The sequence below is a fragment of the Manacus vitellinus genome, unplaced genomic scaffold, assembly GCF_001715985.3.
Source record: "Manacus vitellinus isolate BGI_N305 unplaced genomic scaffold, ASM171598v3 scaffold_36_pilon, whole genome shotgun sequence".
In the NCBI taxonomy this organism is placed as follows: domain Eukaryota; kingdom Metazoa; phylum Chordata; class Aves; order Passeriformes; family Pipridae; genus Manacus; species Manacus vitellinus.
In genome coordinates, this window is record NW_021940508.1 from 662,597 (window position 1) to 676,123 (window position 13,527).

Below are 13,527 nucleotides of genomic sequence, written 5' to 3' on the forward strand. Positions count from 1 at the left end.
TTTGGGGTAGATGAATTACTGATGAGAGAAGAAAAACCTGAAATGAGTTACAGAGATGATTTCATCTGTTATTATTTCACTGGACAATGACAACTACCAGTGCTAAAGAAGAAAAACATTTTCAGTGTTTCAGAAGTGTTGCTATTAATCGAATATGACAATTAAATGCCTTAATTTTCTTGAATTATCTTAGTTTGTTGGGTTCAAGAAGGCTTTGTAAAATTTTTCAAACACAGTGAAAAGTCTAGATGTTAGAAGTACAGGTTTTTCTGTAAACCATATCTCATTTTACTGATGTTAGACATTTTTAGGGTTAGAATGAAGCACTATATAACCCATTGGCCAGATCTGAAGTCCTTCCTGAAAACTTGTGTAATTTTTTAACTGCACAAAATTTTAGATACAGAAGAAAATCACCCTATTGTGCTTCTTGCTCATCTTCAGAGGGAGGGAGTACCACAGCTGAAAGGGGAAACACTTGTTGTCTGTCAAAACTGAATTTTGGATTAGGAGACAAGGTTCAGGAGAGAGTAGGGAAGGATTGCACAAAATAAGTTCTCCACAATTTGTCATTGGACTTTCATATAGGATGTTTATGTGTGTATTTAATCTACAGAGTACAAAACTTTTTCAGTGTTGAATTTTTTTGGACAGAAGTTAGTTGTAGAGACAACTAACATCTTCTGCCCTTGAAACTTTTAATACTCATTCTATTTACTCCTCTCTGGAGCATAATTCAAAAAAGGAAGTTAAAACATAAAAATGCTAATGCTAGACATAAAATTCTAGCATTAAATGATTCATAGTGCTAATGATCTGGCATTTTTTTAAATTTTATTATGTTTAGGAGTCTTTGAAGCATAATGTAGACAATGACCACAAAGGATGACTCTTCTTCTTTCTCATACTTTTATTTGCTTTTGTTTCTCGTTAATGTTCTGTCACGAGCTTGCTGTGGTGTGATCAAAGCATGTGCGTTTTAAAAACCTTTTCCTGTGGTTAAGTGTTGAGGGGGGAGACTTTTTTGGGGGAAATAAACACAAGAAAGCAAAAAAAGTTAATTACTGTATGGGGGAGGGGATGGTTTGAAGTGGGAGAGCACATATGAAAAGTTCTGCTAATGGCAATTTTTCCTGGGACTTTGGCTTATGTGTTAGATAATACCTGGACCTACCTGTTGCAGTCGTGAGTCAGCAATCTGAAGATAGTAAAGGCTAGTGCTTCCATGTATGAACTTCCAAATACTGACATGTAAAATAAAGAGCTTTAAACTCACAGATGTGTATCCGCTGCAATCCTGTCTGACTTCAGCATCACTGATATAGGTGTCAAAATTCTGAAATACCCGTTATCTTGCTTGTGAAATAAGTGAACTTCAGGTTGTCCATATGTCAATTCAGAACTGGGCAGTGGCTTGTAAGCAAATCAAGGGAACAATTTTTTTTTCTTTTTGATGTCAAATTTCTTGTTTGTTTTGGATTGGCACTTGTGGAAGATTGAAACTAGAAATAGGTTGAAAGATATGTTTGGCCACCTGTCTGTAATTGGAGCTCTGAGCTGGAATCATTACATTCTGAGCAGGTGAGTAGCACAGTATATTTCCAGAAAGAGTCTTGCTTTTACTTGAACAAATGTCCCATTAAATTTAGCTGTTTTTCTTGGCTTTGCTCAAATGTGATTTTCCTATCCCTCTATTAATCACCCACCTCAGAAATCATACGTAGATTTACTCTGTGGCAGGAAAGCAGTCAAAGGGGATTTAATCTGCCTCTTTAGTCCCTGCTTCTTAATCTCCTTCCAGAAATCTGTCACCACTTGCAGAATTTCACTTGGATTTGGAGGCTGTAACTCTGGTTTTGTGCAAAGCCTGACTTTGAAATTATATTGTCTCCAGTGTGTCTGAATTCCAAAAATCATAGCCTGCCCAGTGCTGGGGAGACAGTATGTAGTTTAAATGGCCCCCCTATTGATATCAAGACTGAATCTGTCTTTTCAGATGCACAGTGAAACAGAATCGTTAAGAGTTGCACACCTCTCTAGCTGTGTATCTGCAATGAAAGGCCAGCTCATTGCAATCCACAACCCAAGGAGGAGTGAAGTGGTTGACCTTTGCTTTGTCAAGGGTGTATTTTAGAGTGGTATATATATACACATACCTCTATGTATGTATATACATATACATACATACATACCTATATATACCTATATATATATATATAAAATATATATTTCGGTATGTGCACTCAGATGAGAAAGAACAAATGTAATCTTTTGTGGTTTTTTTCATCCCACTTTCTGTTTCAGATATTTGACTAACACTTGAGGGGGCTGAGAGGAGACTTGTTTATGATGGATACTTTTGTGACTTTAAAATCATATGATAGTCTTCTGTTTTACTTAAATGGGAAAACAGTAGCAAGGGTGGACTGAATTTATTATTAAACTCAGAATGAAACTAGTATTTCTGGATAGGAACATTAGCGGTAGTTTAATTTTGATTTCACAAGTTGCTCTGGTTTTTGATTTTATTAGGTCTGCAAGGTGGAGAGAGGTACAAGGATACAGCTGAACAACCAGTTAATAAAATACTATTCCAAATACACTGGGTGGGTTAAGTTACAAGGCTGAAGCTGTCACCTCCTGCCAATGTGTGTAAGTTTGGCCTGGTTCTCTCTTGCCAAGTCCGAGCTGTCTCCTCCCCACTCCCACTCTCTCAAGCAAGGGAAAAAAAAATGAACCACAGAAAAACCGAAAGAGGTCTGAACAAAATGGAATTATATCAAAAATATATATTTACATGTATATTTACAATTATATATACAATTTGAATATATTGTACACATGATAGGGAGCTCCCGGGGGGGGGAGGGGGAAGGAAAAGGGAGGGGGAAACAAGGATAAAAAGCACTAAAAAAAAATCCTCCAAATATCCCGTTAATAGAGAGATAGCAAATAAATACAAAAAAACGAATTAAATACTTCCCTGAATGAGACAGCAGAAGTGTGTGAAGCACCAACCAACTCCCCACGCCTCCCGAAGAGAACAGAGGTAACGGCAGGTCGGAGCAAGCAGGCTCTGGCCTGTACAAGAAAAGACCTGTCACCTTCAGGCACCAGAAGAGAGTGAGCTCTCTTAACTCCACCTTATTTATATGTGGTGTTATGCTAAAGGATGATATGAAATACTTCCTTAGATTTCTGACCCCGTTGCTAAGGAAGGCCTAAAAATCCAAAAGCCAACCCACTACACAATACCAAGTGGCATAACCTTACTACAGTAAGAATTAGTTTTGGTTTGCATTTCACCTTAGCCAAAGTAGTGAAAACAGCAGAAACTTGCAGATCTTTCTGAGTGTATTGATGATAAAATTCAGTGTCAGCCTGTGAACTACAGTTATGGTTAACAGATTAGGTTGAGGTACCATCTATTTCTTTTGCTAGGTTTGAAACTAACCAGTTCATTCTAACATTAGGGCAGAGTTAAAATCACTGCATAAATAAAAAAAAGAGTTAATATTAATTGCTACTAAAATAAGAGCAGCATTCCTACAGTAAACTTCACTGTGGAAGTTTCAATTGTAATCTCAAAGTATTAATTGACTTTGGGTTACATGGTAATTCTTGTGGTTAAAAGTAGTCCAACAACACATCACCATAAACCTGTAAATAAATTTCAGTACTGTAAACCAATCCATCACATTTTATCGTGTTCTCTTTGTATTTAGCAAAACAGATGCCACCTTCTGTGTCAAAAGCAAATCATTCTGATTTTTTTATGCCAAGTGGGAAAAAATGTTCTTTCAGACAGGATTCTCAGGACCCCAGTTCCTTCCTGGTCATATCACTATAATTACTGCCTTTCCCCTCTTCTTTGCCCCTTTCTCTTAGCTTTTATTGCTGACCAGATGTCAAGTGGTAAGGAATATTAGTTAGGGTCAGCTGTCCCACTTTTGTCCACTCCCAAGATCTTGCCCATCCCCAGCCTACTGATGCAGGGGGAATGCTGGAGAGACAGTGCTGATTCTGTATGAGCAGTGCTCAGCAGCTGCCAAAACATGTGTGTCATACAAACTCCTTTCTAGCCACTAATACAAAGCTGCAGTGGGGAAAACAAGCTCCTCCTCATCCAGACCCGATAGGGGTCTAACTCACTAGGTTAGATTTTCTTATCATTATTTAGTAGAAAAAATCTATGTAAATCTTCAGAAGGCAAATGATGATGCCTTTTCATATAATGCACAGATACCCATGTAGTTGCATATGTATTTTCTATAAAGATGTGCTTAACATTCACTAGAGAGTTGCTTGTTGGAATCTTCCATGCTTTTGTGATCTTCAAGAACTTGACTAGTCCACTATAACAGCACAACACATGACATTTCTTTCAATAAGTCAGTTTTGTATGTGTATTTTTAGGACTTTGAAATCACTTAGCATGTATCTGAAAAATCTTTTAGAGCCAGTATGAGAAAGTCTCCAGTTCTTAATGCCTTAAATTAATCTCTGGTAGTAGTGTCAGATATCTGTTTCTCAAATACCTGGTAAGATGGTAGTGAACTTGCTGATTTTATTTCAGTGCCACTGTATTAGTTGGAACTGCGAAATTCCAGTAGAAAGCTCTTCTGTTTTGCCATAGTTTTAATGTAAGTAGTCCATACAGCAGGTGAAAATTGGCAAGGTAGCTGGGGTTGATGGAATTCCATCTGAAGTTTGGAAACATGGGGGCCTTGCACTCCATGCTAAATTTCACGAGTTTGTGGTGCGCTGTTGGGAACTCGGCGAACTCCCATCAGACCTTTGTGATGCAGTCATCATCACTTTGTATAAGAAGAAAGGATTAAATCAGACTGTTCAAATTACCGTGGTATTACTCTACTCTCCATTGCTGGCAAAATCCTGGCAAGAATACTTTTGAACAGACTAATACCTGCTATAGCAGAATGAATCCTACCTGAAAGCCAATGTGGTTTCAGAGCCAACAGGAGTACCACAGACATGGCGTTTGTTCTCAGACAACTACAAGAGAAGTGTAGGGAACACAACAAAGGTCTCTATGTAACCTTTGTTGATCTCACCAAGGCTTTCGATACTGTGAGCAGAAAAGGTCTATGGCAGATTTTGGAACGTTTAGGATGTTAAGTTCCTTAAGTTCCTTAAGTTCCTTTAAGTTAAGTTCCTTAAAATGATAATCTCACTCCATGAGGATCAGTGCGGCCAAGTCAGATATGACAATGCACTTTCTGAGCCCTTTCAAATTAACGGTGGTGTGAAACAAGGCTGCGTTCTTGCACCAACCCTATTCACAATCTTTTTCAGCATGATGCTCCAAAGGGCCATGGCAGACCTCGATGAAGAAGATGGTATCTACATTCAATATCGTACTGATGGAAGCCTATTCAACCTAAGGCGACTGAAGGCCCACACCAAGACCTTAAACCATCTTGTCCAGGAGCTACTTTATGCTGATGATGCCGCCCTTGTCGCCCACACAGAAGCAGCTCTGCAGCATTTAACATCCTGCTTTGCAGATGCTGCTGAGCTCTTTGGGCTGGAAGTCAGCTTAAAGAAGACAGAAGTTCTCTATCAACCTGCACCTCAGGAAGTCTTCCATCATCCCCATATCACCATTGGCCAATCAGAGCTCAAGTCAGTCCAGCAGTTTAATTACCTAGGTAACCTCATCTCCTCGGATGGTAAGATTGATGGGGAGATAGACAACAGGTTAGCAAAGGCATATAGAGCTTTCAGAAAACTCCATAAAAGAGTATGGCGTAATAAACACTTGAAGAAAAGCACAAAGATCAGTGTTTACAGAACCATAGTGCTGTCTACTCTCTTATATGGATCCGAATCATGGGTCATCTACCGCCACCACCTGCAACTCTTAGAACACTTCCATCAATACTGTCTCTGTACAATCCTAAACATCCACTGGTCAGATTATGTGACCAATACATCTGTTCTAGAACAAGCAGCAGTCACAAGTATCGAGGGCATGTTGCTGAGAACACAGCTGCACTGGGTAGGGCACATCTCCAGGATGAAGGACCACTGCCTCCCTAAGATCCTGCTTTATGGTGAACTTGCCACTGGCTGCCGCAAGAGAAGAGCCCCCAAGGGGAGATACAAGGACTCCCTGAAACAACATCTCAACCTTGGCCATATTGATCACCATAACTGGTCTACTCTGGCCTCCAATCGGGAGGTCTGGAGACACACCATCTATAACGCTGCTGTTGCCTTTGAGAACGCACACAGGATCACTCTCGAGGAGAAAAGACAACGCAGAAAGAACCGTGTCTTGCAGAATATACCACCTAAGGAATCTTTCTGCTGTGCCTTTTGCAATGGGACATATCTATCTCGTATTGGCCTTATTAGCCACCAACGTGCCTGTATAGAGCCTTTCCCAAATCTTCATTTGCGAAGCTCAGCCATGATGATGACGAATGTAAGTAGTATCCATAGAAAGACAGGAAAAGGAAATACACTGCAAGGTACTTCTAATATTTTCAGTTTGACTCCACTATTGATGTGTAAAACGCATACCTAGGAGCTGAGCTGTAACAGTAGTTGTGCTTCCAGGCAAGGTATTCCTTCCTTTTTTTTCCTTTAGTAGACTGATAATACTGGTTGTAGAGCCATGCATCTATTTCCTAACAGGAAATTAGTGCAACAGTATCAAACTGTGCAGATTTTCTGTAAGCCTTGGAGTGAGAGGGAGAAAGGAGATAAGAGAAGGGACAGAACCAAAGACCACAGTTACTTGCTAGTAAGTCCTTTCCAAGTGCAATGCAGTTTTACACTGTCTTTTTGTTGGGTATGGAGTCATATCTGGCCTTGGCAAGAACCATCTTACAAAAAAAAATTCATGAAGAACAGGAAATCATTTACATTAAATGGCTTGACAGTTGAACAGGGTGCAGGTTAGTGGCATGCAGTGTGATATGTCCTCATGGAAATGATACTGTGAGGGAGAACAGATGTTCTGCCTGGCTTGAAAGGAGTAGCTGCTTGGCTCCTTTCTGTTGTCAGCCACCTTTACAGTCAGGGTGTGCTTCTGATAGTTGGTTTGAGTTTCCTTTTACTGAAATAGTATTGTTCTGCAGACTCATTTCAGTCTGATGTGGTTTGCTTCTGAAACCACTGAAGAAGCATCAGTGTGAGGAAGTAGCTTGCCTTCTTTATCATTATCATTAAACCCATGCTACAGCGGTTCATGACTAGTTTCTATTCATCACCATGATGTTCTGGTTGCTCAGCACCATGGCTGGTGCTGTTTTTGCCAAAACAAAAAAGGCATTTGCAGCCTGAAATTGTTACTAACCAACCAGTTGCTGGCAGATGAGTCTTGTGGTGGTATATTGAATATCTGGCCTAGTGACCAGTAAATTGCAGTCACAGCCACTGAGAACCATATCTCAGCAGTTAAGGTATATGAAGAAGGAATGTCTGTTTTTCTTTATTAGTTCTCATGAAAGCACATCGTTGATGTGGACAGTTAGAAAACTTTTCAAATTATCTCACTGATATCTATTAGTTTCTTCTGTCTGTGATGCAGTTAACTTTAAGACCAGTTCTCCTCATAGATAAGTTTGCTAGGGTTTTCATTAGGAAATTTTGCTGGATTAGAAGGCCTTTGCAAATCTACTGGTAAACAGAGATAACTTTTCCATGTTCTTCTCTATATATTTACCTTGCACAGAAAAGTTTGGTGGTGCAATACTCACAAGTTTACAAACAAGGTATTTCAGTCTTGGGAGTTTTGGGAAATTCTTTCTGCTGCAATCAATTTAATATATGAGGTATCTTTTGCCCTCCTACCCATATTTTCATGTTGTTGCTGGTGTCAAATAATCTGAAGAAGGAAACTCTAAATGAAATGATTTGGGATTCTTCATGAAGTCCCAGTATGTGTGGGAGATAGGTCAGGTATTAACAGTAAGAGGCAGGGGAGTCCAGCACATATAAGCCATTTATCCTCACAAAAGGATCTGAGGCTGGCCATAAAGTGCTAGGATTAAGGGGTCAGAAAATTTTTTTGTAAGAGGTGGAATTTAGTTCTGAGAAACTTTTTTTCAAGTAGATTCTGGGCCTTAGGCATATCCTTGAAATATCCCAGAAAAAACTTGTAAGCCCCGTAGGTAACTTTGCTTAAACTTCCGTGATGGGTTGACTGAGGCAGTAAGACTTCATCCTTCTGGGTTCTCGTGGTACTGAGGTGTAAGTCTGTGACCTGTTAAGGAGGGAAGCTGGAGTTTTATGAGTGTATGTGGGACTGTGTAGGCTACTGTGAAGCAATGGCAATTTTTCCAGCTAAGATAAAACTGCTCTGTTCTTCCAGCTAACCTCCTATTCTGTTCTGGCATGTGTTATCTTTTTATTTTTTAGGCTGTAAACTGGTGTCCTTGGCAGACCAAAGTCCCTGCTACAGGAGGTGGAATGAAAGATGGGATTTTCAGTGTCTGGGAAATAAATTGTGAGAAAATCATCCAAAGTGCAGCTACAGATTCTCAGGTGAAATAATGAAATGTCTGCATACTTAGGCTGTGTTCTTTTTGTATAGCTGTGCTCATTTGGCAAACTCCAACTGACTTGGAGGGAGGTTCTGCAGTCACAGGAACAGCAGGATTTTTTCTGGATGTGCAGTTGTGCTACATTCAGCACTGCAGGGTGTGATTGGATTCAGAAGCTGCTTGTTGTTTCTCATTCACCACTTCTGTCTGCATACCAAAGTGACTGAGGAGGAGATGGTCATACTTCTGATCTTATTTCCCTGTTGGTAATAATAGTTTTGGCCAAAGCTCTTCATGTGGAGAGAATGTTGAAGGGGAGAAAAATTTCCTAGAGCATAGGGGTAAGGAGAGGTGTAAGAGTTAGAAGGTAAGCATCTGTCTCTGGAGTTTGAAAATTAGGAGGAAGAGGAACAGGTTCTCAGCTGTAATAAAGCAGCATAATTGTTGCTTTGCTGGAGCTATTACAACTTAGCTGGGGATGTGTTTTAAGGGCTTTGGGTTTATAGTGATAGGTTATTACCATGTTTAGATAGGACAACAAGGCAACTGTACTTTGAAGAGCTGTAAGGAATTAAATGATCCTTCTAAAAAAGTGAGTATTCTACTGTGACTATTTCCCAGTAGCTTGTTTAAACATTGTAGATAACACTTCAAATCTCTGAATGGTGTATGCTAAACCTTTCTGAAAACTAAAGCAGAATTTTAAATTGCAATGGATTTGTTCTTTGCTCTGGTTACCCAAAACCAGTGAACTGATGATAGGACAAGGCCTTCTTGAAAATCAGATGAAAATATGGAAGTATCCCATGCTTTTCAATTCATCAGGACTCTATGGCAAGTGTTTCAGTTAATAGCTTTAACTATTTCAGTTATCTATCTATCTAATCAGTGTGGTTTTCCAAGTGCATACCTTATGCATTTGTGTAAGAAAAGAGTAAAGAGCTTCACATCCTCCCTCTGCCTACATAGATGTGTTCACGTGCACAGTTCTGATTGTGGGATTGTAAATGTTGGCCTATTAAGATAATAATACAGGTTGCTCCTGTGAAATTCCTTGGTTTTAATGATGGGATACTTTCCTATAATTTCTAAGGCCATACCAGGTTCAGGATATGTATTTCCACTTCTTCCTGAGGCTTATTAGGCCTGAATTGAATCTGCTAATATCAGGTTGCTTCCATTATATTCTAGGCTGATGAACCTCCAAGTGATATAACCTAGATATGACTGCTTTTGCAGCTCATTATGCAAGGATACTGAACTAGCTTCCAAATGATGTTCGAAACAAATATCCATGTGTTATTTAGAGCGGTTTGGATTTTAAGGAATGATTTTGGCTGTGAAGCAATGTGGTGCAGAGTGTTTCCCTTGTAACCTGCTGCTTTCCTTGCAGCTCTGTAGTTTTATATAGTGCTGTAGGTCTCCACAATACACAGAAACTGGTCCTTGCTATTAAACCTCTCTGTTTCTGATGCTATTCATGAAGAAAAAGACCAGGTTATTGCCTCACAGACACATTCCTGCTTATGAAGACTCTTAATAACTTGCTATAAGCAATTTAATGTTGGAAGAAATTGTGGGTGTATCAAAACAAGCTCACAAAAATACTGTGATGGATGAGATGATTCTAAGTCAACCTGAGACACCCTTAACCACAGAAGTTTTACATCCAAAGAAATCATCAGATAAATTGTAACTGATTTTTACTGTTTAATGCTCCTGCAAATGCTGAAGACCCCAGCTAACGATGAAGATCCATCAGTACCTTTTCAGTACTTTAGTAATTAAGATTGACTGTCACTTAGCATATTCAGAAAACAACAACTGGAAGATTTTTATAACATTCAGTCCATTCAGTCCATTTATAACATTTTGAGATATTTCTGATAGAACTATTAGAGTAATTTATTAGAAAAAAAAGAGAATAATTTGGGCTGTAAATGCCCTCCCCTTAGAAAAATTGTTGCAGATCAAAGAAAACATACAGGCAAGCAAGGTATGTAATTGCTTTGAAAAATACTTGACCTGAATGTGATCTTGAAACAATGAAATAAACCCAGAAAACTCCACTCAAAAATCTTTTTGACTGAGACTATTAGTCAAATTTCGGTCAGTGTTGTGGAAGTTTTGGATGCCTCCAAAGACTGCATCTCAAGCTCTTCCTTCAAAGTCATTATAGACACTGAATGGACACAGTGTAGAGAATTCACTGAGCTGTAAGCTTGTGGTCCTAAGTATAGAGCAAAGATTGTGTACATTTAAGTAACTTGAGAAGGAGCAAAACCTGAAAATTAATCTCTGCTGAAATAATTTAATGGTGGTGTTGAAATTCAAGTCACAAAGTTTAGGAGGAACTCATATTACTCAGCACCAGGACAGCAGATATTTGCTTTTAGTTACAGTGTCTCCAAAGAGCCGTTGTAGCAGGTTCACAAAGTTGGGGAATTCTGTCCATTTGCAACAGTCCTGTGAGGCTTCGTCGGGTACCATTGTGGTAAGTACCACAGTTTCAGAGGGCTTTACAGTTTCTCACATGTTTATCCCCATAACATTTTTAGCCAGACAAGTGCAATCCTCTTGTGTTCATGGAAAACTCAGGTACAGGTGATGGGGAAACATAGGTCACCCACATTCATTTAAGTTGGTCACACATGATTTCTTACCTTCACACTTCCTTTTAGGATGGGCTTCATCTGGTCTTTTTAGAAACTATGACTCAGAGGCTTTTGTTTCCCCTTGTGTGACTAGCTTAGCTATGTGATTGTCAGTAACTCACCCAGCCAGAGAAGCCAGTGGGCAGTAACAAGGAAAAGGGCTTCAAATTTCTCACGCCACTATGTGCCTAAAAACCTCATGGGTTTGCTTAGCATTGTCATACTGTTAGATGATACAGGAGGTCTATGGCAGAGCAGTTTGGTAAATACATCTCTCCACAGTCTCAGTTTAGTACCAGACTCCTTCTGCCTTCAGTTCAAAATCAGTTGCTTCTACCGAGGGAGGTTCTTCTATAACCAGGTTGGTGAGTTTTGCGCATTCTTTGTGCTGCTAGACTGAGGGAGCTTCTTGCCTTCAGTGTATAGACCCGAGGTCTACTGCCACTGCAGACAAAGTCAAGACACAATTTCACCACATGATTTAGTGGGATCACTGTTAAAAGATCTTAACAGTAATAGCCAAGTAGCCGGAGACACTATCTCATTATTGTTGGATCAGCTACAAACTGTCTGCAAGGCCTGTGCAGCAAGATGGGAAAGCTCAGAAGCGAGAGACATTACCAAATACAGATGAGACTGATGTTGTAAATGTGTAGAGGCTCAAGAGTTCAGGTTCAATGTATTCCTTGGACAGAAATATCTCCTCGATGTGGTGCAGTCCTGTCAGTTAAAGTCTGATGTCTAATAAGAATACATTGCATTCAGCTCTTTATTAATATGAAAATATTCAACAGATAATCCTAGCTTCCCACATCCTATGCAGCATGTTTTTCTGCTACACTAAAAATGGAACAAGCCATAGTGTGGGTGGGGCTGGTGAAAATGTCTAGCATAATCAGTGTAGAATTCTGCTGTATCTTTCATTTTCTTTTGTACGTATTTTATTATACAGTCACAAAAGGAGAGTCTTGCATATAGCCCTTAGCCCAGATCAGAGCAAGCTCCCTTCTGCTGCAACAGATGGAATGGCTTGGCTGTGGAAATGCCATGAATCTGTGGAGAGCAAACACAGCAGCAAGGCTTTTTAACAATGGTTATTTGAGCTCATTCTTATGACTTCTTTTCCTTGAAAGCTAGTGATTAATGTATTTAGCCTATTCAAGAATTCAAAATATGTGTCTTCCTTCCAAGGGAAGCATGGCAAAAGATAGTACAATTTATTTAAGAGAACGTAATTTTCCTTATCTGTCCATCATGCGAAATGTTAGTGCTTGTCTTACCCTAGAGGAAAAATATTCTAACTCTAAAGAATAATGTCACATATTTTTTCATTGAATTAGCAAACATGGATCAAATCCACCAGCAAGTGCCAGCATAAAGTCTTAGGTGTTGCTTTTAGCTTTACTTCTTGTAATAAATTTTACATTATCTTAGCATCCCCACTAAGAACCACATGCCAATTAGTGTAAATTGCCTTGAATTGTTCAAAGACTGGGATCAGCAGAGACCAGTCTAGGGGTCTATATTCTATGTATCACATAGATCATGGTACAGAATCTATCTAAATATTTCTAGGTTAAATAAGGAACCGTAACCAAATTTATTTGGATTTCTTTACTGTTTTCATAGTAGTAATGATAACTAGCTTAATTAGGAAACTGTCTTTATTGGATTTTTAATGATTTCCTTTCCTTAAACCCAACTACTATGTTTGACAACGATTGAAAATATAAAAAATTGCATAATAATTCTATTATGCAAAATTATGTAGTCAACAAGTTAAGAAGCCAGGTGGATGAGTTAAAGAAACTTGCTGGGTCAAATGCATCTGTTAGTTCATTCATTCCTTAAGAGTACTAGTTCAATTCTGGTTGTCAGCAGACTGCAGCTATCACCGTCTCATGACTTTTATGCAATGCTCTTGGAGTTTTACACACATCTGCCCATGTAAGATTTGTACACTGTCAACAGCCAAGGAAAGATGTCAGGACAGGTTCTCAGAAGCTATTCAGATGAAACTCATTAGTGCTATTCAAAATGTGTTCTGTTCACAGACGTCTTCGCAGCTTTGCTTTCATTATTAGGAGCGATGAGAGGCAAGGGGTAAGGGTTCACTCTTGCATTTGTATATTAAAAGCCCTGTGAACTCAGAAATTCATATTGTTTGGATTTCTTTTTTTTTATTCCCCCCCCCTCAATCAAAATTTATTTAGAATATTTCCTGTAGCTGGGGAAGAATAGGACAATAAGGGAGTAGAGCAGTGTCAGTTCATGGAAAATTACACTGTGGTCAAATGCATGAGAAGACATAGACAGGGCAGAAGTTATCTCTGGAAATGAATGTGAAACTGTCATGT

General features: G+C 39.1%; 1 protein-coding gene across 1 annotated transcript; it reads left to right on the forward strand.

Moving 5' to 3' along the window:
- Positions 1 to 1,489: 1,489 nt before the first annotated feature.
- On the forward strand, positions 1,490 to 12,258 carry CDC20B (cell division cycle 20B; the record flags this gene model as incomplete). The annotated part of the gene is given in 5 exon segments (XM_029961517.1): positions 1,490 to 1,581; positions 7,214 to 7,433; positions 8,392 to 8,517; positions 9,215 to 9,354; positions 12,123 to 12,258. Coding segments are annotated over 5 exon segments (714 nt in total), but the record flags the coding sequence as incomplete, so codon positions are not given.
- Between the last annotated feature and the right edge of the window lie 1,269 nt (positions 12,259 to 13,527).